Consider the following 24,401-nt stretch of genomic DNA (forward strand, 5'->3'; position numbering starts at 1 on the left):
GAATTAGTCTAAGATCTCCAAGAATGTTTGTATGTTCAAAGAATTGTCTAAAGGAAGAATTTTAATACTTGTGTGGCAATTCACCCTTTGGATCTCCTAACTTATGATTTCATGACAGATATATAGCAAAGATTGTGTTATCTCCTTGAGTAGCATCCTGTACATCTGACTCCATCTAACTTGATCTCCAGTATTCCTGACATGCATTTCCTAGAGCAGGAGCAGAGGGGCTAGCCAGCCAGCCAGCCTTCTTTTCTTCCTTCCTTCCTTCTCCTGGGGATTGAACCCAGGCTATTGTGCCTCTGAGATGCACCCCCGGCCCTTTTTATTTAGAAACAAGTCTCACTGAGTTGCTGAAGATCTCACTAAGTTGCAAATATTTTGTCTTGAACTGGTGATCCTTCCTGTCTCAGCCTCCTAGTACTGGGATATTACAGGCATGGGCCACCATGCCCTGCTTGGTTGCTAAATTTCTGACAGATCCATGGAGGCCTATTTAACTTATTCTGTAACTAAACATAAATATTTTACTGAGTGCCATAGAACCCAACTGCCATTTAGGATGTTGTTTCAATGCTAACATTTTCTTCACAGATCAGGCTGCCAAGAACTCTCAGAATCTTCTGCAACGGGAAAGGAAATGCACAGGTCTGGTCTTTCAGTAGACCAGGCACTGAATTAAGGTGGTTACTGGGGAACTAGGGGTCTGGGGAGCTGGGCAAGAGTTCCATGCTCTGGTCTACACACTAGCATAACACACTCGTTTCCCTTATTAGATGATAACTCTAACAGCAGAGAGTAAAAATGTACTGTATCTATTACTGTGCCCCTGGATACAACAAATATTAAATGAAAATTCTGAAGGAAATTAAATTTGGCAAACTATAAGACTTTGGTGGGCAGTGACCTCAGGCTTCAGCACCAGGGTGTCAGCCGTGGATGATGGCTGTTTAGGGGCAAGTGTGGTGGGAGGGGGAGGGGAAGCAAAAGGAGAGGGGCGGTGGGAAGGCCTGGCTGGAGAGGGCTTCTAACAGAGTCAGTGTCTGACTGCAGCAGTGGTTCAAAAACAAGAGCCTTCATAGACTAACTTGTCATCTGGGAATCAGAAATGCAAGCCGTTATTATTCCAACCTGCATATGCTCATCTCTATAGACTGAATTTTCTTACTCTCATTTGAAGTAATCACTTAAGTACTTAATTCTTCCAGTCTTACTTTGGATGGCTTTGTTGTTGTTTCTGATTGAGGCCCTAGCCCATTAAGTTAATGATATTTATTTGAAACTTATGCCCAATAAAGCACAACAATCCAAAAGTTGCAATGAATCAAGAGGGTAGATATAATGGATTTTACTTTTTGTTGGGGGGTGGATGTCTTGGGATGGAACCCAGAGACACTTGACCTCCGAGCTATGCCCCCTGCCCTATTTTTTATTCTTTCTTTTGAAACAGGGTCTCACTGAGTTGCGGAGGGCCTCACTAAGGAGCTGAGGCTGTCTGCAAACCGCGAGCCTCCAGTCTCAGCCTTCCAAACGCTGGGATTACAAGCGTGTGCCACCACGCCCGGCTGGATTTTACATTCTTGACCTCTGAAAAATATAAACCCTGAAGCTTGATAACTTTTTTTCCTTTAAATCTGTAAAAAAAAAAAAAAAAGCCAATTATGCTCTAAAGTTGCAGCTCTATTGCCATGTTAGTATTAAGCCGGGCGTGGTGGCGCACGCTTGTAATCCCAGCATTTGGGAGGCTGAGACTGGAGGCTCGCGGTTCGCAGACAGCCTCAGCTACTTAGTGAGGCCCTCTGCAACTTAGTGAGAGCCTGTTTCAAAATAAAGAAAAGCCAATATTAACATTTGACTCTGTTCCAAACGCTATATGACATGGTATGGACTGTTTTTCTTCTGAGAACCACCGGCGTAGGGTGAATGTGAAAACTTCTCGGTTATCTGTTCAGAGGATGCTCCCCGTAGCTACTGACCACCCGCCGCTCTTCTGTAAAGGAAGCCACCGGCAGAAGGGCATGCGAGGAAGCCTCCTTCCATTAAAACTTGAGACGCTACGCGGGGGCAGCCGGCGGCCGGCGGCCGGCGGCTTTGGGCTGTCACGGTCCTGGTCTCAGGGGGTACCCCAGGGCACACTGGCTGAAGCTCGCTCTGGTCCGTGCTGGCTCCTCCACGCTCCCAGGCATCGCACCGATTCGTCAGCGCTGACCCTCTCCCGCCGCGGGGCCTCCTTTCCATCCACTCTGGAGCAAATTGAGGACTTGAGGACGGGCAGGTGGAAGTTCTGGCCAGACAGGCCTTTCTGCAGGTACAGTCAGTGTTGGAAGCCATGCCCACCTCTCTGGTCCCCAGAGCTGTATTTGAAGAATGTAGGTTTGGGGTCTGATGCCCCTGGGTTCAAATTCCTGTTTCGGTATGTGCTGCGCATGTGAATTTGATGAATGCAATTAACTTCTCTGGGCTGCTATATTCTCACCTTTAAATTGTTCCTGATTATATCTAACTCTGAGGAATGTATAAGGGCATAGTTTTTTTTCTTCTTTTTTTGCAGAACTAGAAGTTGAACCTAGGGGCATTCTACCTTTGAACTACACCCCTAGCCCTATTTTTTATTCTTTATTTTGAAACAGGGTCTCACTGAGTTGCAGAGGCCTCACTAAGTAGCTGAGGATGGCCTCTAACCCACGATCCTCCTGTCTCAGCCTCCCAAGTACTGGGATTGCAAGTATGAGTCACCATGCCCTCCTGTTAGGGCTTACTTCAAGTTTCTTTTTTAAAGAGATATAGTTTTGGTTTAGATGTTTCACTGGCAGTTTCCTCTACCCAAAATACACCTCCTTTTAGCTGAGGTCCACAGAAACAGCTCTAGGTGCCTTCTCCCACCCCAGGGCTCAGGGACAGCTGCCAGATAAAGCAGGGCTGGACAGCTGACCAAAGCGCAGCTTGCTCCGAGGCTGACCAGTGACCCGAAGGAAGTGACTAGTAAGTGATGATACCAGCTCTCTTCAGAATCACTGCTGGAGAATATTGCCAGCATTCATCATGGGAAAGAGAATGGGGACTGACCCAGAGAGTCTCCTTTTTGGTTCCTCTGTGATACTAAAATGTTCCCCAACAAGTGATTAATATCTCCTGTCTTTTGTGATAACCAAAACAACAACAACAACAACTACTACTACTACTACTACTACTATCTACTATTCCTCCTCGTCCTTGTCCTCGTCCTCCTCTTCCTCTGCCTTCTCTTCCTCCTGTACTGGAGATTGAACTCAGAGGCATTCTACCTCTAAGCTACATTCCCAGCTTTTTTTTTTTTTTTAATAATTTTTGCATTTTTAAACAGGTTCTCTCTAAGTTGCAGAGGGTTTGGCTAAATTGCTAACATTGGCCCTGAAACTGTGATCCTCCTATCTCAGCCTCCCAAGTACTGAGATTACAGGCATGTGCCACCATGCTGACTAGCTAGAGTACTGATAGGAAAGAGGAAAAGCTGTGTCCTCAGCCGTAAACCTCCATGACCCCCCTTTCCCAGGGAGCATGGAAAAGGGCCAGAGAGCTCTCACCTGATTAATACTATCTCCATCTCATGCCCACTGTCTGGGTCCTCTTCAGATACAAGAGTCGAGTTACAGGTTCTTAAAGGAGACCTTCCCCATTTCAAGTGATATTTCACCTGCATTCCATTGACATTCTGTCCTTGGAAGACGGTAACAACTTCTCCTTTGGTCTCAGGACCTCAGTACTGCGTGTGCGCACACACACACGCACACACAGAGTTGAGTTATGCTGACAGTGGATAGTACTGAATGATCCAGGGAGTACTATTTTGTTTCTCCCACCAAACGTCTTCCCTCTAAAGATCTTTGGTTGAACTTTACCCGGCTTCGCTGCAACTAACCTGACATTTTCTCTGCATTCTCTTTCACTGTGTTGATGTCGTTTTGTAAGGAGTCAATGAGTTTAGCATGCTGTTCACTCCCTACGTTCTTGTACTCTTCCCAGTATTCCTTCTCACTGAGTTTCTCAAGAAACAGTTTCTCAGCGTTACTTATTTGCATGCGCATATCTGTTGGAAAGAAAATCAAAATACCCTGTCATTCCTATTATCCTTGCAGTCATAATAGGTTACAGTTTGGTTTTAGAAAGTTAAGATGCCATTTTTTTTCTGGCCGTTGTGTCTCTGGGAAAAGTGATTTCAACTTGTGTTCTTTTCAGGTCCTTGCTATTTTTTGTTTGTTTTGTGGTACTGGGGATTGAGCCCAGAGATATTTTACCTCTGAGGCACACCTTCAGCCGATTTTATTTTTATTTCGCAACAGGGCCCAATTTCTTGAGGGTAGCCTCAAACCTGTGATCCTCCTGTCTCAGCCTCCTAGGATTACAACTGCGTGCATATGCACCTGGTTCTTGGTAATTATTTCTGTTGGTGAATTGTTTGATTCAATCCTCTAAAGTTTGTTGGTTTGAGTTTCCCTTGTGTAGAAAGAAAGTATAAGATAGTCATGATAACACATCTTTTCCCACTTCCCCACTTAGTAAGACTTCAGAGTAGAAGAGAAGTTTCCCAATATTGGAAATAATTTTCAAATATTGAACTATTTCAAATATATAACCTTTTGGTGTGTCCTACTGTGCTTGCTACACAGTATATTTTATTCAATCTTTAGGCCTGAGTATAGTATTGCTAAATATTCTTTAATGGGAAGCATCACCCAAGGCTCAGTACAGTGGACCAAATGGCAGTTGGTCCCCACCACTCACCACCTTGTCTGTGAGTTTCTGGAGGCTGAAGCCACATCTTCTTCATACCTATACATCCAGATCTGAGAACAGAGTCTGGTACTTAGTTGGTGCTCAATAAATATTTGTTAAATGAAATGAGTGAAGCATTTAGGCCAGTGGGGTGTTCTTCATCCTAGAACTCTAAAAGGCCTCAGACATGATTCTTTTTTCCCAGAGATATACATAAGATTATATATTTTAGCCAAGCATGGTGGCACATGCTTGTAATCCCAGCATTCAAGAGGCAGAGACCAGCGAGAGGATCACAGTTCACGGACAGCCTCAGCTACTTAGCGAGGCCCTTCGCAAGTCAATGAGACCCTTTTTCAAAAATAAAAAGACTAAAAACTAGGGCTAGGGATGTAGCTCAGAGGTACAATGCCCCTGGGTTCCATCCACAATACCGCAAAAAAAAAATTTATATATATTAAATTTTTTTAACAAGCTTGGCGTGGTGGCGCATGCTTGTAATCCCAGTGCTTGGAAAGCTGAGACAGGAGGATCACACAGGTTCGAAGCCAGCCTCAGCTACTTAGTGAGGCTCTCAGCAACTAAGCGAGACCCTGTTTCCAAATAAAAAAAAAGAATAGGTCTGGGAGTATAGCCCAGAGGTAGAAAGCCTCTGGGTTCCACCCCCAGTACCACCAAAAAAAAAAAATTTTAACAAATGGTGCATGTTGTTGTTTTTGTTGTTGTTGTTGTTGTTATTAGTATTATTATTATTATTATTTGGTGGTACTGGGGTTCCTGGAAACCCTTCTACCTCTGGGTTACACTCCCAGACCTATTTTATATTTTTATTTTGAAACAGGGTCTCTTAAGCTAGCGAGGCTGGTTTTGAACCAGCACGATCCTCCTGACTCTGCCTCCCAAGCGCAGGGATTACAAGCGTGCGCCACCACGCCTGGCATGGTGTGTGTTATTGTCATTAAACAATTATTAATACTACTCTAAACCAGAAGGCCGGTGTCCTCTCATTTGAGCAGACTGCTGTTGTCTGAGCCCTGTGCCACCTGTGGTCCTCCAGGGGAGAGCGGGTAACATCACTGGGGTATTGGAAAGAGAAGTGGATATAGTGGCTGTTGTTCTACTTACTTAGAAATCATTTGCTTTCCCTTATAGTCACACACACACACACACACACACACACACACACACACACACACACACCCTGAGATCTGAGATGTGGGTCAGCTGTACATGCCCTTTCTGTGGTTTGGTTATATGAAAAACAAAACAAACAAAATAGCACCTTCTATATCCAGACAAGTTTGAGCTGCATTTTTATCCCTGGACCTGAAAGAGTCTTAACTAAAAGTTGGAAGAAAAGGGCAACCGCAGCATTTCTCTATCTCCTATCTCTACTGTACACAGGAATCTCAAGGTCTTGTCAGGATGCGGACTGGGTCCCAGGTGAGCTGCTGCTTCTGCATGGGTCCATGTGGCAGCTCCCATCACGCCACGGCCTCAGAGGCTCTTTGCAGGTGCACCTGCTCTCACTTTCTCTTTCTGACCTCTGTGGGCTTTTTTTCTTCCTTGGACAACAGCATGTGCCCAGCTCTCCTCTACTGTGCCTCGGTTAGCCAACTTGGCCCCAGTCTTGTGTGATGCACACAGTCCCGTGCTCAGCCCAAACTGTAACGAGGCTCCTCATCTGGGCCTGTTCCTCCATGAAAGCAGTTCAGCTGGCACCCCTGAGTGGGTTTTGGGGGGTCTCACTCTCCTCTTTCCATGTTTTTTTTTTTTTTTTTTTTTTTTTGCGGTACTAGGGATGGGACCCAGGGGGCATTCTACCTCCGAGCTACACTCCCAGCCCTATTTTTATTCTTTATTTTGAAACAAGGTCTCACTGAGTTGCAAAGGGCCTCACTAAGTAGCTGAGGTTGTGCACGAACCGTGATCCTCCTGTCTCAGCCTCCCAAATGCTGGGATTATAAGCGTTCACCACCATGCCCGGCTCTTTCCATGTTTTACAACTTTCCAGAAGACATATTTATAGATTTTCTGGCTAAAATGGTTTTAGAAATCTTAGCAACAAGTTTAGAATGAAGAAATAGGAATTTTTAAAAATGCATGTATCAAAATTGTGTGTGTATCTGACTTCCGGGACCATGGTTTTTCTGAGCCCACAGCAAGAGTATGTCTTGGGTCTTTCATTCCCACCCCTACCATCATTTCTATCCATGTCCTCTAAACTTTTCCTTTCCCAAGTTTGTTCCATTTAAGTGTGTGTGTGTGTGTGTGTGTGTATGTGTATGTATGTGTGTGTGTGTGTGTGTGTGTGTGTGTCCCTTACAGATATTGGGAGGGGAGATGTTCCATGATTATATTCACATTATCATTCCTAAATTCAAACCAATTTCTAAAGCCAATGAAGCCATCAAACTATAGAGTTTCACAGAAGAAAGAACACACCCCACAGGCACTGCAAGTCAGAAGGATTTCACTGTCTTCGCTTTAGACCCCTGCCCTCATTCCCCTCCTCACTTGGCTTCAGTCCCTCTGCCTACTTTACTCTTTTCCTCTCCTCTCCATCTGCCTACATGTGTTTGTGGTTGTGGTGGCAATGATGTCCTCTGAAATACAGCCGCAGCATTTTGAACACATTGGGAGACAAACATGTTAATACATTCAAGAAATAACCGATTCAGCTTCTGTGATAATTGTCTAAGTTTCCAAATCACCTCTTAAGTTTTTTTCCTTGTCTCTCTCAAACTTCCATTTCTCCTTCATTGCTTCTTCGACTTCCTCTCTGGTTACCACTGGAAACCCGTCCAACTTCTCCTCACTCAGTTCCTTCAGGAGGTTCTTTATGTGCCAAATCTGTTCCTCCTTTAAGCGACTATTCTATCATGAGAATCAACAGTTGTAATAATATCTTCTGAACTATTTGCATTGCTTTCCACAAAGAGAAACAACACATTGAGGCTTGCAAAATGAGAAACAATTAATTATGCAATAACATCTCTAAAAATTCATGGGTCACTGGATGTGTTGGTGCGCACCTCTAATCCCAGTACTTGGGAGGCTGAGACAGGACGATCCCAGGTTTGAAGCCAGTCTCAACAACTAAGCAAGACTCTCAGCAATGCAATGAGACCCTGTTTTGAAATAAAAAATAAAATGCTACATGTGGGGTACAGCTCAGAGGTAGCATGCCTCTGGGCTTAATCCCTAGCATCACAAAAAACAAGCACCCAGCCCCTGAAGTTATGGGTCATGTAAGACTCAAAAATCTGTCAATGCAGTAACCAGTGGATAGAGTATTACATTTTGAACATTGTGCTACTAGTTACCAATCTATCACCCTATCGCAGGATCAATAAACACTAAAGCTAAACCTCAGAGGTCAGTTATTTCAATCTCCCACCAAGACTGCTCTCCCCTAGCATTCCGTATTCCTTAAGTCATCCACCACATGTTAGGTAGGATGCTGGGCACAAGGACTTTATCAGTGAACAAAACAGAAAAAAATACTGCTTTGGGAAAACATTATTTTTTGCTTATATCACAAATGACTCTGTTTTTCTTTCATTTTTAATTTTTTAGAATGAAGGTTGCTCACCATTCAAAATCTACTTCATACTGAAAACATGGACCAGGTACTTCTTTGGATAGTCTGTTTATATTTCAAAGCTGCTTATTTAAAGTTTATTCTTGCCCTTGCTATTGTATGCAGGTAAATAAAAACAGAGAATTAATCACAGTCAAACCTTCCCTATGATAATCATTAAAATAAGTCTTTCAGCCAGCTGTGCTGGTGCACGCTTGTAATCCCAGCATTCGGGGGGCTGAGGCGGGAGGTTCGCGGTTCGCGGACAGCCTCAGCTACTTAGTGAGACCCTCTGCAACTTAGTGAGACTCTGTTTCAAAATAAAGAATAAACAATAGGGCAGGGGATGTAGCTCATAGGTCAAATGCCTCTGGGTTCCATCCCCAGCCCCCCCCCACACACACACAAAGTCCTTCACACTGAAGTGGAGGACTCTAGACGGTAACTTGAATCCAGAAGAAAAAATAAAAACACCAGTAATGTAACCATATAGGTAAATATAAAAGACAGAATAAATGTTTTTTTGTAATTTTTTCCCACCATCTTATTTAAAAGACAAATACACAGGCAATAATTATCAAACTATTTTGGGCATGCAATGCATAAAATGTATTTTCATGACAATAATAATACAAATGAGGATGGAGGGAATGGAGCAAGTTTTTTGTACATTATTGAAATTAAGCTGGCATTAATACAAAGTAGATTGTTTTAAATTAAGATGTTAAATAAAATCCTCAAGGAAACCACTAAGAAAATAAGTAAAAAATAGACTTCCGGGAAGATGGCGACCGAGAAAAGCGGGGCTTAAGAGTCCCGCTAACAACCAATCTCCATTACCACAAAAAGAGCGCCTTTCATAGCCAGAAAGCACCATCACCAGAAAAACAAAAAAAAAACCCACCAGGCTCCAGAGAGAAAGCGGACTGAGAACAGAGCTCAGGGCCACAGAGGAGACACACGCGCCCGAGGACGCGGCAGCAGCGCCATACTGCCGGCGGCAGCGGCGAACTCAACGGACGGCTACAGCAAGCCAGGTGAGCCGCTGCGGAACAGCCAGGCGGGATCTTTCGGCGCAGACAGCATTTAAAGCTCCCAGTGGCTGAGCTCAGCATACGCTGCAGGGATTCAGAGTGGAAATCAAAACCAGAGAAGAAAAAATACGCCAGCCTCATGGCTGAGGGCGTGGCAGAGGCGCCATATTGCCACCGGCGGCGGCAGCAGCAGTGAATTCACCGAGTCCAGTACAGCTACATCTGTGTACTCAAGAACAGTGAGTCAAATTGCGGGCCACAGAGGAGAAATCGCAGTATTGGGCCTCCTGGGACTTGACCCAGTGAGGGAGTGGTGGTGGCAGAGATATCACACCATAGGAGAACGTGCAACCTGCCACCCCCCATAGTTTAAAGCAGCCTCTATCGACTCCCTGGGTCGGAGACTCTGTGATACAACCCAGTAAAGGAGTAGTGAGGTCTGAGATAATACAGACTCGAGATCCAGAGCACCTTAAGTGAAGCCATAGTGACCCAAGGGAAGAACCCAGAGAAGGCACAAACCTCCGAAATCATGGGAAAGAGGAATAACACTGGAGTAATGAATGTGCACAACCCCACAACATCAGAACCTGATAAAACAGAAAATCAGAGATTTCTAGAAGATCAAATCAGGAAAATAACTGTAGAAATAATAGAGGTGCTTCGAAAAGAACTCAGAGAGAGCCAAAAAGAGATAAAGGATGCAATTAATGAAGTAAAGGCCTCAATTCAAAGCACAAACAACCGATTAGACCACATGGGGAACAGAATCTCGCTCTTAGAAGATGAGCAATCCAAAAATGAATGCATAGTTTCTAATCTAGAAAAAAATATCCAACAGCAGGAATCTGACATTGAAGAAATATGGGCCCATCTTAAGAGAGCTAACCTAAGAATAATTGGAATAGAGGAGGGAAAAGAAAGTGATACCAAAGGGATCAACAATCTCTTCAAGGAAGTAATAGCAGAAAATTTTCCAGACATAGAGCAAGAGGTTGATACACAGGTCCAGGAAACTTATAGAACTCCCTTTAGACAGGATCGGAGAAGAGGATCCCCACGCCATATAATTGTCAAAATGACCAATGTGGAAGCCAAGCAGAGAATCTTAAAGGCAACAAAAACAAAGGGCCAACTGACATTCAGAGGCAAACCAATTAGAATCACTCCAGACTTCCCAAACCAAGTCATGAGAGCCAGAAGGGCTTGGAGTAACATATTCCAAACTCTGAAAGAAAACAACTTCCAGCCAAAAATTTCCTATCCAGCAAAACTTTCTATCAAATTAGATGGAGAAATAAGAAGCTTCCATGACAAACAGAAACTGAAGGAATTTATGTCTTCAAAACCAGCGCTAGAGAAAATACTCAAAGAGATTAACTACAAAGAAGAAATAGGTAACACTCACCAGAACCAGAGAAACAAGAGTTTCCATCTAACAGACAACTAAGATTGGTTATCTGTGGAGATTCATTATTTATGTTAGTCTTTTACCTATCTCTAAGTTGTATTGTTTGCCTTTATTGTTGTTAATTTTTAGGATTTCTAGTTGGAATATTAATATACCTTCAGATATAGCATTTGGAAATATTTTATCCAATTCTATTAGTAACTTTTAACTCTGTTTACATTGTCTTTGGATATACAATATTTTCTTTTATTTTTTAGGGAGTTTGTATATTCTTCTGTTGCCTGTGCCATTGAAATCATATCCAAGAAATCACTGCCAATTTCAATGTTGTGAGGTTTTATGACCCAGATTTTCTCCTAAAAGTTTATAATCTTAAGATTTATATTTAGGTCTTTTATCTATTTTGAGTTAATACTTGTATATGGGATTAGATAAAGGTCCAATTTTATTCTTTTCCATGTAATTATTATTTTTCAACAATATTTAGTTAAAAGATTATTATTTCCACCACCAAATATTCGTGGAAACCTTGTCAAAAATAACTTGACAATATAGGGAAGAATTTAGCTCTAGGCTTGTATTTAACTCCAATGGTCTATATATCTGCCTTTAGAACAGTACTACACTGTTTCAATTATTGTAGCTTTATATGGTTTGAAATCAGAAAATATATATCTGCTAGCTTTGTTCTTTTTCAAGATCGTTTTGGGTATCTAGAATTCATATTCCATATTAGGAAAGATTTTTTTCTGAAAAATAAATATATAAATATATGATAGTTTCACCTAAAAAAACAGAAAAAAATATGCTCTAGTAAGAAAGAAAGCAAAAAGAAATATTGAAATGCTATCTTTAAATCATCAAACGCTTGGTATCAGACAAATGAAACTGTTATGTGATATTATCATTTTTAATTTTGGATAAATTGCTATAATACTAGATGTCAACCACTAAGCCAAGCATGGGAAGGAGGGATGGGGAAAGAATGGGGTGGGGATCGGGTGGGGGCTGACTGGGCGATGTGTGCATGTATGTCTACAAAAGTATGTATCCCACTATGATATATGAATACAGTGCACCAATAAAATAAAATTAAAAAAAAAGAAAATAAGTAAAAAATAAGTAACTGTTAAAATGGTACACTAGCAAATATTTAATACAAGAGAAGGCAATAATGAAAGAATTGAGGGACAAAAAAGGATATAGAAAACAAGTAGCAAAATATCAAATGTAATTATCATTCATTGAATTCATTGAAAATGTGTTAAACATGACAATTAAAAGGCAAAACTTGGTAGAATAGATTTTTTAAAAATCTCTGTTTTCTATGAGACACATTTTGGATTCAAAGAAATAAATAGGCTAAAATTTTAAAGAAAAAATATTATTCAATATAAACAAGTAACCCAAAGAGAGCTGGAGTGACTGTGCTAACAGAAGACAAAATAGACTTTCTGAAAAAAATTATTACTGAAGACCAAAAGGACTTTATATAATAATAAAACAGCAAGACCATCAGGATAATTTAATAATTATGTTACATCTATATTCTGCATTAGGTATTAATTTCCCCCTAAATTCATGCCATCCCAGAACTTCAGAATGTGTGACCCTATTGGGAATAGTCTTTTTAAGTGTGATTAGTTAAGATGAAGTCATACTAGATTAGCGTAGGCCCTGAATCCAGTGGCCGGTATGTATCCCTTATTAAATGACAATATGAAAACAGCCATAGAGAACAAGGCAATATGAAATGAGAACAGAGACTGACATGATGTGTTTACAAGCCAAGTAATGCCAAGGATCACTGAAAACATAAGAAACTAAGAGATGGGATGCTTTTTGCCCAAAAGCTTTAAGAAAAAAACAATCTTGTCTACAGTGTACCAACATCCTGATCCTGATTTTGAAGTTTTGGCTTCCTGAACTGTGTGAGAATAAGTTTCCATTGAGTTAAGTAAGGTACACAGTGTAGTAATCTGTTATGACAGTCTAAGGAAATGAATGTATACCCCAACAATGGAACCCAAAAAACGTGAAGCCAAACTCCCATTCCTTCTCAATAGTAATAACAAGCACCCCTCCATCCACCCTTTCAGGTCTCACGGAAGGCTGAGGGGGAGCCTAAACTACTTCCACCAGGCAGTAATCAGTCGGCATCTTCACTTTCCCTGCCAAAGTTATATCAATAAAGGCCAGGTAAAATACAAGGTTGAAAATAAGACTCAGGGCCTCGTGCTACGCTACAAAGATGTCCAGGTGTCAATAAATCATCACACCAAGAATTAAGAATATTGCAATATTCTAGTTATGATGTTGTGCTATAGTTTTTTAATGTGTTATGGAAAACTAGGTAATGGGTATGAGAATTGTTCTGTGTATTATTTCTTGCAGCTGCATGCTAATTGAGTTCTATAATTATCACAAAATTTTAAAAAATAATTAAAAATTGCAGGTGCATCAATATCAGCAACTGAAAAAATACAATGTATTAATTACTTTTTAACCAATTCTCAGATACTTCATTTCCTTGAATGAGATTCATGTTTTCTTTGCTTAAAAATAAATTGAATTACTATGGCTTGACATGTTATTTTAAAATAAAATATTTGTAGTAACTTAAATGACAGTAATGGAAATACCACTTGCCAAACTACTACACTGCTAATACTTTTCCAAATATGGTGTTTTCCACTTATTTTTGTAGAAGTGGAAAATTCCTTTATCATGTATGTTTTGGATACTAAATAAACATATCTGATTTTAGTTATTTTAGTTAATTTTTTGTGGTACTGGGGATTGAACCCAGAGGCATTCTACCTTTTAGCTATACCCCCAGCTCTACTTTTATTAATTTATTTTGTGGTACTGAAAATTAAACCCAGGTGCATTCTACCTCCAAGCTACACCCTCAGCCCTATTTTTATTCTTTATTTTGAAAAAGGGTCTCACTAAATTGTGGAGGGCCTCACTAAGTATCTGAGACTGTCTGCAGGAACTTGAGATCCTCCTGTCTCCTCTCCCTAAGTACTAGGATTACAAGAAAGCACCACCACGCCTGGATTCTATTTTTATTTTTGAAACTGGTCTAACTAGGTTGAGTCTCACTACTTGCTGAGGCTGTCCTCCAACCTGTGATCCTTCTGTCTCAGTCTCCCAGGAACTGGGATTACAGGGGTGTGCCACCATGCCAGACTTACTATACTTAATTTTAGTAATGTAAGTCACCTCTAAATTCAATTCCAGCTGAAAAAATATATACCATGATATATGAACTAAAACTTCACAGAGACAATGAAGAAACCACTACATAGGGTTCAGGGGGAACAGCTCAGTGGTACAGCACATGCTTAGCATGGGAAGAGGGCCTGGGCTCAATCTTTAGGACCTCAACAGTATCAGAGACATCGTGATATCACCACCAGGACTTGTCCAATCAGTACTTGCTGAATGAATGAACAAATTGGAATCTCCATTCTATAGGAGGAAAATGAAGGCTCATACCAACCTTGGCTAAAAAGATATCACCAGTAAGTCATGTAGTCATGATGCAAACTCAGGTTTCGGAGTCCAGTTTCCATTAAAATGTGAAGATTTATTCCCCAGTGTATATGATGCACATTCACAAACATATCAGAGCCAACCACTAAGCCAAACATGAGAAGACGGGAGTTGGGAGGAAATAGAATGGAAATTGGGAAGGGCTAAATGAGTGCTGTGTGTGTGTATGCCTCTAACATCTACTCCATTAAGATGACTACAATGCACCAAAAAAAAGAATTTTTAAAATGTGAAGATATAGCCTTTTAAAATAAAAGCCAAATAAAACAGTTAACTGAGGAAATTCCAGGTCTATAAAAATAACTACGTAAGTAGGGGGACCCTTAGTATTTCCCCATTCAGGAAAAGCCTTGAGGGGTAAGTTGTGCCAGTTATGTTTTAATACTTCCAAACTTTATTTCTACTGATCTTTAGCCCCGATAGACATATGGTGCACCATTTTGATATTTGTTTTAAGCAAGTAATATATTAAGTTATTATGTTATTAACACAACCAGTTAGTCATTTTAATAACTGAGATTGTACTTTTCAAAAGATATTCACCACAGTAACCAAATGATGAAGCCAACCTAGGGACTCATTAACAGATAAATGGATAAAAAAAAATATGGTATATATACAAAATGGAATTTTTTGGCGGGGTCTGGAGATGGAACCCAGGGGCATTCGACCTCTGAGCTACACCCCTGCCCTGTTTTTTTATTCTTTATTTTGAAACAGGGTCTCACTGAGTTGCAGAGGGCCTCACTTCGTAGCTGAGGCTGGCCACAACTGCGATCCTCCAGTCTCAGCCTCCCAAATGCTGGGATCACAAGCGTGCGCCACCACGCCCGGCTTACACAATGGAATTTTACTTAGTCATAAAGGAAAACAAAATTATGTCATTTGTAGAAAAATGGATGAAATTTGAGAATATTATGCTGAGGGAAGCCAGCCAGTCTCGGGAAGTCAAGGGTCATATCTTTCCCCCCATTTGTGGAAGCTAGAATGAAAATATGAAACAAAAGGAACTTGAGTTAAATGAGGAGACAAGTAGCAAAGAATAGGACTAAGGGAAGTGGGGAAGGGACCAAGGGGGGTGATGAAGGGAACAGGCCAAACAATGCTATGTCCATATATGAAGGTATTGGGACCAGGGCGTGGGGGAGGGGTGGCAAGGTCCAGAGGAGCCTCACCAGCACGGCGCCCACGGTGTTTGTGGGACTTCGAACCTCACTACGACACATAATTATATGGCACCAAAAAAAGTATATTTGAAAAAGTACATATGCATGGGCTCTGAAATTCTAAAAGAAAGATTCAGAGATTAAAAATAGCGAACCACTGTTTCATAGTGTGATTAAATAAGTCAAATGGTAAATGGGCTTTCAAAGCTTTAATATTTTAATCTCTTGTCCCCATGAACTAAATAACACAATTAAGCTGATTCCCACTGACATAATCAATATAATGGAAACATTAGTCCCCTCTTCCCTCACATGTACAAAGAACGTAACTGAATTATAAATCAATCGATACCAAGCTTTGAAGAAGATAACTTCCTAGCATGTATTTCATCATAATTTACAATTTTTCAGAGCCTGTGTGTAAATGTTTAATGACAATATTAAATTAGCTCTACTGTTAATACTTACTCTTTCATGATACTTTTGGTTCTTTTCTCTAAGCTTCTTTATTTGAAACATGAATCTCTCTACGGCATTTTCCTTTATTTGACGGCTGAAAACAAAGGTAGGATGTGTTACAATTGTTTGTCTTAGGAAAAATTGGGACAAAGTTAAAAATTTTTAAATTATTATAATTCAAGTAAATTGTTAAATATATTACAAAAGCCATTTAGAGATAAGAACCATTCCTAAATGACTTGGGGATCTGCATGTAATTCATTAAAATATATGTTGGAGTGATAACTTCAATTTTTTTTTTTGTACTGGGGACTGAACCCAGGGACATTCTACCTCTGAGCTTCATCCCAGCCCTCTTATCATTTTTATTATTATTTTTTTTATTTTGAAGCAGGTCTTTTTAAGTTGCTGAGGGTCTTGCTTTGTTTCTGAGGCTGGCCTCAAACCTGTGACCCCCCTGTCTAAGCCTCCCAAGTACTGGAATTATAAGCATGTACCACTATGCCTGGCTAATTTCAAGGGTTTTTAAAAAATAAACTCTTCATATTCCATAGGTGTAATTTTATACTTTTTAATTATAAATAATTCAGCTTAGAAGAAATGTAGGAAAGGGACACAGAAAAAATGCTTTGTATAATTCCAGAATTTTAAGACATTAATGACAGAACCGACTTTATAAGTGTGTCCATATACACAACAATCACAGCCTCTTGAAATATTAATGTAATCTTGGTATGCCTTTTGGCGCAGGCTCATTAGTACCCTATCTCTGCAACAAATAATAAAAGCTTATTTCCTGGCACAAAGACATTTCTTTAACATCTCAACAGGTATTTGTTGAGTATCTGTTAGGTGTGAAAAAGGGAGAGAAAAGAGCAGAAAGACTTTGGTACGGGCTACTTACTACTTATCCGAAGTGTCAGTATTATATCTCTATATAACGATTATCTAGTAATTCTTATAACTTTAAATATAACCCCAAAATAATCCAACAGAAATAGCTTCACCTAAATTTTTTGCTTCAGTTAAATTCAAAACAAAATGAATCAATAAAACACATCTGGTGCAGTAAAGAGAGGAATGGTTAGAGAATGAGAGGCTCCGGTCATAAATCTTTAGTACTTCCTACATACTGGTCACAGGCAGGTCAGTTCTCTGGGTCTAAATTTCCAGGCTATTGGATGATGATAGCAATACCCAGTCCTACTATTATGGTAAGGAGTAAAATAAGAAACCATATGTGAATGTTTTTAGGGTAAAGTGCTCATAACTTCCTGTTGAATCTAAATATTTTCAACTCTCTCTCCAAAATATCATTTATATTTGTGACATTGTATACTTAGAAAAGGAAAAAATAAAGCTCTTTCCTTCCAAAGGATAATACAACATAACAAAAAACAAGCAAATCCATGGGGGCATAGAAGTTCTTTGTGAATATTACAAAACTTGGATTTTAGTCCTGGTTTCCCCTAACTACCTGAGGATACTTAACTTTTTTAGGCTTTGGCTTGGTTTTCTACAAATAGGAAGATGACAGGTGATGAGCTCCGTGGTTCCTTGAGTTTCAGGATGCTGCAGTTTCTACAGAACTGTGTTTCATTGCATGCAGCCATACGTGGGGCACTACTGACTCAGTGAGCTCCGCTAGTGACCAGCATCGCTTGGGACATTTCAGAGATAGTTCAGAACAGGCCTTCATGATCCTGTCCTCAGAAAGCACAGTTTACGACCTGACAGAGAGGTAAACACCTAAGCATATTGTTTCCACACTTGGATAAATACTATGGGGAAAATGTCAGGACTTGAGAAGGATAGTTAAGTGGAGGGCTCTACACAATTTTTAAGAAATATGTCTCTAGCTAAGTAAAAACCATCTTTTACTCATTTAAAACTCAGATGTGCAAAGTTTTAAAGAAGTGCCTTCTCTATCTTCCATTTTTAAAGCGGGAAAGTAAAAGTATAATAAATAAAAATTGTCTGAAATGAGCCTATGCAAACATGTGTAACTTAACTTGCATGATTCCTGCAATTATAAATATACTATTTCTCTGTATGGATGGAGTAGGCAAATGTATCTCAAGGAGTTGGTCTTCACTGGTGGAGACTGAGTCTTTGGGTGGAAAGTCCGGCAGGCGGAAGTAACCCCCTGAGCTATGGCCGATCCAATGAGGCCAAGTCTTTGGTTAACAGATGCCTCCCTGGCTGAAGCTGACAGCTTTACTAGGCTGTGTGCAGCCAGGGAGCTGGAGGCCACTTGCTGACCAGCCCGAGATCCCGTGTGGGATATATTTACAGTAAAAAAAAAAAAAAAAAACGTCCTTGTTTATCTGGAATTAAAATTTAACTGGCATCTTGTATTTGTATTTGTTACTTAACCGACATTTAGCACCTCCACCCTTAAACCCACTCTGGAGCACTGAGGAGCCAATGGCTGGGCTTTCTCCCGTTCATTTTGCTGCGAGCGGTTCAGGGTTATTGAGTAGTGTCTGCAGATCAGCGGGCCTCCAGAGATGCTTTGTCTTGGAGGCTTCACTGGCCTTTGCGGTACTCGGGCTCATTCCAGGTCTAACTTAGCAGTCTCTCTTAACTTCACGAAGAGGTAGATTTACCAGGAAGCCTTGAAGCTTAGCTCTAGAACCCCACACTCGAAGCAGGTCTTGTTAAGTTGCCGAGGGTCTTGCTTTGTTGCTGAGGCTGGCCTCAATCCTGTGTGGATGGAATTTGCTCTTCACTGTTCTCTAGATATTTTTCATATCTCCTCATCAGTGACTTAGTATTGTATACATCACACTAAATGCTGGAGCAAGTGGCATGGTAAGGCAATACATATTAGTTTGAAGAGGAAATAGCACGTTTTTTTTTAAAGCACAGTGATATTAAATTGCTAATAATAATGTGTCTCCTTACGCCTCCCCTTGCTGTGTTATTAAAACATTAGAAATATGTAATTTCCTCCTTCATGCAGTTTTGTTGAAAATCTGACAAAGGAAAATAAATAGATTTGCATTTCAAAAAAGTCTACAATTTACCTATCTTTAAAAAATATCCATATATAAACCTGTTCCTTTATCCCTATCTGTCAACTTTCCTTATAGTAAACTGAGGGGAAGCTGGGGTATGGTGGTACATGCTTGTTATTCCAGCATTCAGGAGGCTGAGACTGGAGGATCACAGGTTCGCAGCCAGCCTCAGCTACTTAGTGAGGCCCTCCACAACTTAGTGAGACCCTGTGTCAAAATAAAGAATAAAAAATAAAACAGAGCTGGACTGTAGCTTGGAGATAGAATGTTCCTGAGCTTAATGCCCAGTACCCCCAAAAGAAAGAAAGAAAGAAAGAAAAAAGCAAGCAAGCAATCTGAGGGGAAAATGAGATAAAAGCAAAAACAAAACCCAACATTATTTAGAAACGATCACTCTGTAGATTTAGCACCAGCAGCCTGGCTCTTTACAAATAAACCATATAAGTTCATGACCATATGTTCTTGGGATACAGTTCTTAGGTATATGGAATTACCTGATCAAAGGGCAGGATTGCTTTATAGTTATTGCTATTATTAACATTTTTAGAATATTTTCACAGTTTACACTCACTAGTGAGTGAGAAAGTGACTGGTGGTAGGCATTTTATCACTGAGTATTAATACTTTAAAATTTTATTTCCTACATTGATAGGAAAAATATCTGCTTTTTGTTGTTATGACTGTGATTTATCTCCCAGAAAAGATCCAAAAATATTTACTCAAGAAGGAAACTAAGTGTTCACTATACATCATGCTGTGCCGTGTAAAGAATTATTAAGAGTTCAGAGTGTTTAGGGTAAGCCAAGCAGAAATTACCATTCATATTTTCCCTTACCTCAGATATTCTAACTGCTTGGTCCATATAAAACCATAACTCCCCAAAACACCTGGCAAAATAAACTTCAATTTAAAAGAATCTACATTTTTGTCTATTTTACAATTATATCCATATCTGCTTCTATATTTATAGCCATACTTAGTGTAGAAAAACTGGAAAATAAGTATAAAGGAGAAAATAAAAAATGTAACTATCCAGAGTATAATTTTATAGATTTAACATGGGGAAGACCATTTCTTCACAAGTACAGAAATTCATGACCTTTTTTTTAGGAAATTTTTTTAAAAAGCTTAATTGCTGAAAAACCATTGACTGACTACTATGTGCTTACTGCTTTATTGGAAGATGAGATAGAATGAGAAATACAAGTTGCTGCAGGGAGACCCCCGGACAGTTCTTCCTTAGATAGTTAGATTAGAGGAGGTGATTGGCCACAGGTCAGGTGACTAGCGTTCTTTTACATGGAAACAACGTTGAGTGAATAATCTGTCACCAGAAGGGCATGGTACGGGAAGTCTTTGGCTGTCCTAGCACATGAGATTATTTATTTAGTTTTAACAAATGAGAGAAGACAAAGGCATGGGGTGTTCAGTTTATATCTTGCCCTAGATCATGAGAATTTTTCTGTGTTTGTCTCTTTGTAAACCTCTGCTAAAGAGGAGAAAGACCGGCCTCTGGTTGACCCTAAAGAGAAACAGCTGTAACTGTATGTCCTCACTATAAACCATGGGAGAAACCAGAGACCAGGTTATTTTCACAAAGATTGACTTTTTTTTTGTTCACGTCTCCTGAGATGAAACAAAGCAAGTTTTCAGTTATTTTGAGAAAAGAGTGCAAATAGTGTCCAGTTATTAATATCATCTCAAGTAGAGAATAAAAGGACACTGTTAAAAGCCTTTGCCAGTGGATGCTTCTTAGGATTCAGACTTCTTTTTACTCACTGCCTTCTAAAAAAAGACATGTGAATACTGAGGAGTTTCCCATAAGAAGGAAAAGCATACTCCTTGAATGCTGTTAAAAATGAAAACCTCGTCGCAGGCTCCCACTTTCAACCTCACACCCCTCCAGTTAATGGTTTCCCATTTCCCCAAGTGTTCTGATCTGTCTTGCTTAAAGCACCGGTGTTTGTGTCCTCTCTCCTTCACTCTCTTTCAGTCTCTAAACTATGGTTTACACCCTAGTGTCTTTTTTTTTTTTCAGTACTGGGGATGGAACCCAGGGCCATTCTACCTCCAAGCTACATTCCCAGCCCTATTTTTTATTCTTTACTTGGAAACAGGGTCTCAATGAGTTGCAAAGGGCCTCACTAAGTAGATGAGGCTGTTCTTGAACTGCGATCCTCCTGTCTCAGCCTCCCAAATGCTGAGATTACCACCACACCGGCGTGCACCACACCAGCTGGCCCTGGTGTCTTTTACATAAGCCATTCTCTCCACCACCCTCTCTCCATACTATCTGTTTCCTTCCCAGCGAGCAGCTCAAACATGGCTTCTGAATCCCCCTGACAAGGTCAAGTCTTTATAGTTATACCATTAAATAGCACTATATACTTTTTCTTTTATAGGACCTTCATTACAGATTATGTACAGTGTGTGTGTGTGTGTGTGTGTGTGTGTGTGTGTGCGCGCGCGTGCGTGCTGTCTCCCATGCTTCATCAGGGCAGGGACCACGTGGCCTATTTACCTCTATACTCCAGAACCCCAGATTTGCCCCTTATACTTGATAAACACTCAAGTACTTGTTGAATGAGAAAATGAATGAAGTAGTATCAGTCATATTTGGGAAGAGTTATCTATTAATTCCCTACAGATTACACATGAAAACATCTCCCTTGTGACAAGAGTTGAGGCTCATGAGCTTTCAAGGGGCTTCCTATCTATTTCTTGGAGTAAATCATCAATGTAGAATAAGCATCTGCTCGCCGGGCGTGGTGGCGCATGCTTGTAATCCCCGTGCTTGGGAGGCAGAGACAGGAGGATCGCGCAGGTTCAAAGCCAGCCGCGCGCACTGGTTTAGGAGACCCTGTTTTCAAATAAAAATATAAAAATAGGTCTGGGAGTGTAGCCCGGAGGTAGAAGGGCTTCCAGGAACCCCAGTACCAAAAAAAAAAAAAAAAAGAAAGAAAGAATAAGCAGATACTCAAGTTTTATCTCCAGATTCTGGAAGTAAGACATTATGAAATATTCTCATTATTAAAAAATACAATTCTCTTGAAATCACATGAATTTGATCTACAGCTGTTTGGGAATAATGCAAGTTGGAATACATAGGAAATGGAAATAATATAAAGGACAGTGTCTTCTTCTACTCTACCATAAATGTATGCTACCTCTCCATGGTTATATTTTAAGAGATAAGCCAGCAAGCTGTTGTGTATATAGGAGCTGTGACCACTAACACAGTAGAGAGAGGTAAAACCACTTGGGTGAATGCTATTTCATAGATACGACTTGGATTATATTAATAGATTCTAAGTTTCAAAAGCCTTTAAAAATATGTGCATAGTACAACAGTGCAATTATATCTCCAATCCATCTCTTTTCTCTTGGCAGTCATCGGCACACCATTTCCATGTGAAGCAATACAAGTCTTCACACTGATTACATGTGCATGAGGCAACTTTTAGATTTCTTTCTTTTTTTTTTTTTTTTTTTTTTTTTTTGCGGGTCTGGTGATGGAACCCAGGGCATTTGACCTCCAATCTTCACCCCCATCCCTATTTTTTATTCTTTATTTTGAAACCGGGTCTCACTGAGTTGCAGAGGGCCTCACGAAGTAGCTGAGGCTGTCCCCAAACTGCGATCCTCCGGTCTCAGCCTCCCGAATGCTGGGATTATAAGCATGCGCCACCACGCCCGGCTAACTTTTAGATTTCATTGTGCAGACTTACTGGTAGTCCAGAAGTGCTTCACTGGTAGGCATTTTGACTTCTTTTGGCGGCCCATCTTGTACATCCTTTTTGTTTGTTTTCCCCGTGTTGTCCATTGTTCTGATGAGTTGTTAAAAATGTATCTGTTTGGAAAGAGACATAGGAAAATGAATAAGTTCTACCTTTGCCCCTCTTTGTGCCGCTGGGTCTTCATTAAAACTGGCTTTTCTATCCCAACTGTTTCCTGATGTTTCAGATCTAACATCAACCCCAAGGTGGCTGGAACATCATGAATCATTTAGATTCCAGAATATGGAAAATCCCAGGTACAGTGTAGCCTCCTCCCCCACTCCTACCATCCAAAGCTTCCTAAGAGACTCGTTCTCTTATGTTACCCCTCTATATCCACTGACTCTATCAAGCTCCTTTAAGAGTAAAGAATTTAGTGTTTTTTTATTATTTTAAAAATCTTTTTTTTTTTTTATTGATGCGTTGTAGTCATTCATCTTAATGGGGTACAAGATGGTGGAGGCACACAGGCATCACTCATTTAGCCCTTCCCTAATCCCCACCTACCCTTCACCCTCCCTCCTTCTCATGTTTGGCTCAGTGATTGACTGATATATTTATGAATGTACGTCATGTACATTAGAGACTATCCCTCTTCCCCCTACCAGTTAGGTCACCATATTTGCTCATCTCTGGTTTCTCCTTATTCATCTAGAGTTCCTCCTATGACCCATTTTCTCCCTAGCTTCCACATATTAGGGAGAACATCTGATTTTTTTTTTACTTTTTGTGACTGACTAATCTCACTTAGCATAATGTTCTCCTGTTCCATCATTTCTCTGCAAATGGCATAATTTTGTTCTTCTTTATGGCCGAGTAAAATTCCATTGTGTACATATCCCATAGTTTTGTAGTCCATTCAGGACTGAGTTTTTAAAAGCATTTTATTTTTCTTCAGTGTTTGGCAGAGTGCACTGAGCACAGCAGCAGCTCAATGAGTGTCTAATCATTTTTTTAACACATAATTTCCTATGAGCATCGAGTCTAGGGTCCAACAGATCTAGGCTCCTCCCAAATTAGATTTGGCCAGGGTTGTTAGAAAGAGCAAGTAAAAGCATACATTAAAGTGTGTTTTAAATGGTTAAGAGATTTACAAATGCATGTCATAATAACAATGTATTATTCACAATGACTTTTCACAAGCTATTAATTGCTTTTACACTAAATAATAAAAATTACTAAGAATAATATTTTTTAAAAAGGGGTCAAGGCCCACTGTTTACCAGTGTTTATATTAAGCAGGATACTTCATGACTTTGGTTTGGTTTACATATTTTCAATGTATAGTTTTCTTTAACAAAAAAATTTTTTGGTACTAGGAATTGAACCCAGGGACATTCTACTACCTTTTTAATTTTTTGTTTTTGTTTTGAAACAGGGTCTCATTAAGTTGCTGAGAGTCCTGCTAAGTTCCTGAGGTTGGTTTTGAAGCTGTTTCAGCCTCCCAAGTACTGGAATTACAGGCATGAGCCACCATACCCAGCTGATTTTTTATCTTTTAATTTCCACTACTTTCATAAGATTAAAGGCCTAACTTGTGATCAATAGTTTGGTGTTAGCACACCAAAAACTTTGTAATTATTTGTTTAAATTGTTGGAAGCTCTTGAGTTAGGATTATGTGATTCTTGTGTATTATTG

General features: G+C 40.1%; 1 protein-coding gene across 1 annotated transcript in view; it reads right to left on the reverse strand.

Moving 5' to 3' along the window:
• The window catches only part of CCDC83 (coiled-coil domain containing 83), a gene marked incomplete at both ends in the record, with an annotated part of 41,693 nt that extends 18,884 nt beyond the window's left edge, over nucleotides 1-22,809 (reverse strand). The window contains 4 exons of the mRNA XM_080689208.1: nucleotides 3,899-4,066; nucleotides 7,467-7,629; nucleotides 15,976-16,060; nucleotides 22,715-22,809. Coding sequence (XP_080545334.1) covers nucleotides 3,899-4,066; nucleotides 7,467-7,629; nucleotides 15,976-16,060; nucleotides 22,715-22,809 — 511 coding nt within the window. The remainder of the gene's footprint in view (nucleotides 1-3,898; nucleotides 4,067-7,466; nucleotides 7,630-15,975; nucleotides 16,061-22,714) is intronic.
• Between the last annotated feature and the right edge of the window lie 1,592 nt (nucleotides 22,810-24,401).

Source organism: Muscardinus avellanarius (assembly GCF_963383645.1).
Source record: "Muscardinus avellanarius genome assembly, chromosome: 1".
In the NCBI taxonomy this organism is placed as follows: Eukaryota; Metazoa; Chordata; class Mammalia; order Rodentia; family Gliridae; genus Muscardinus; species Muscardinus avellanarius.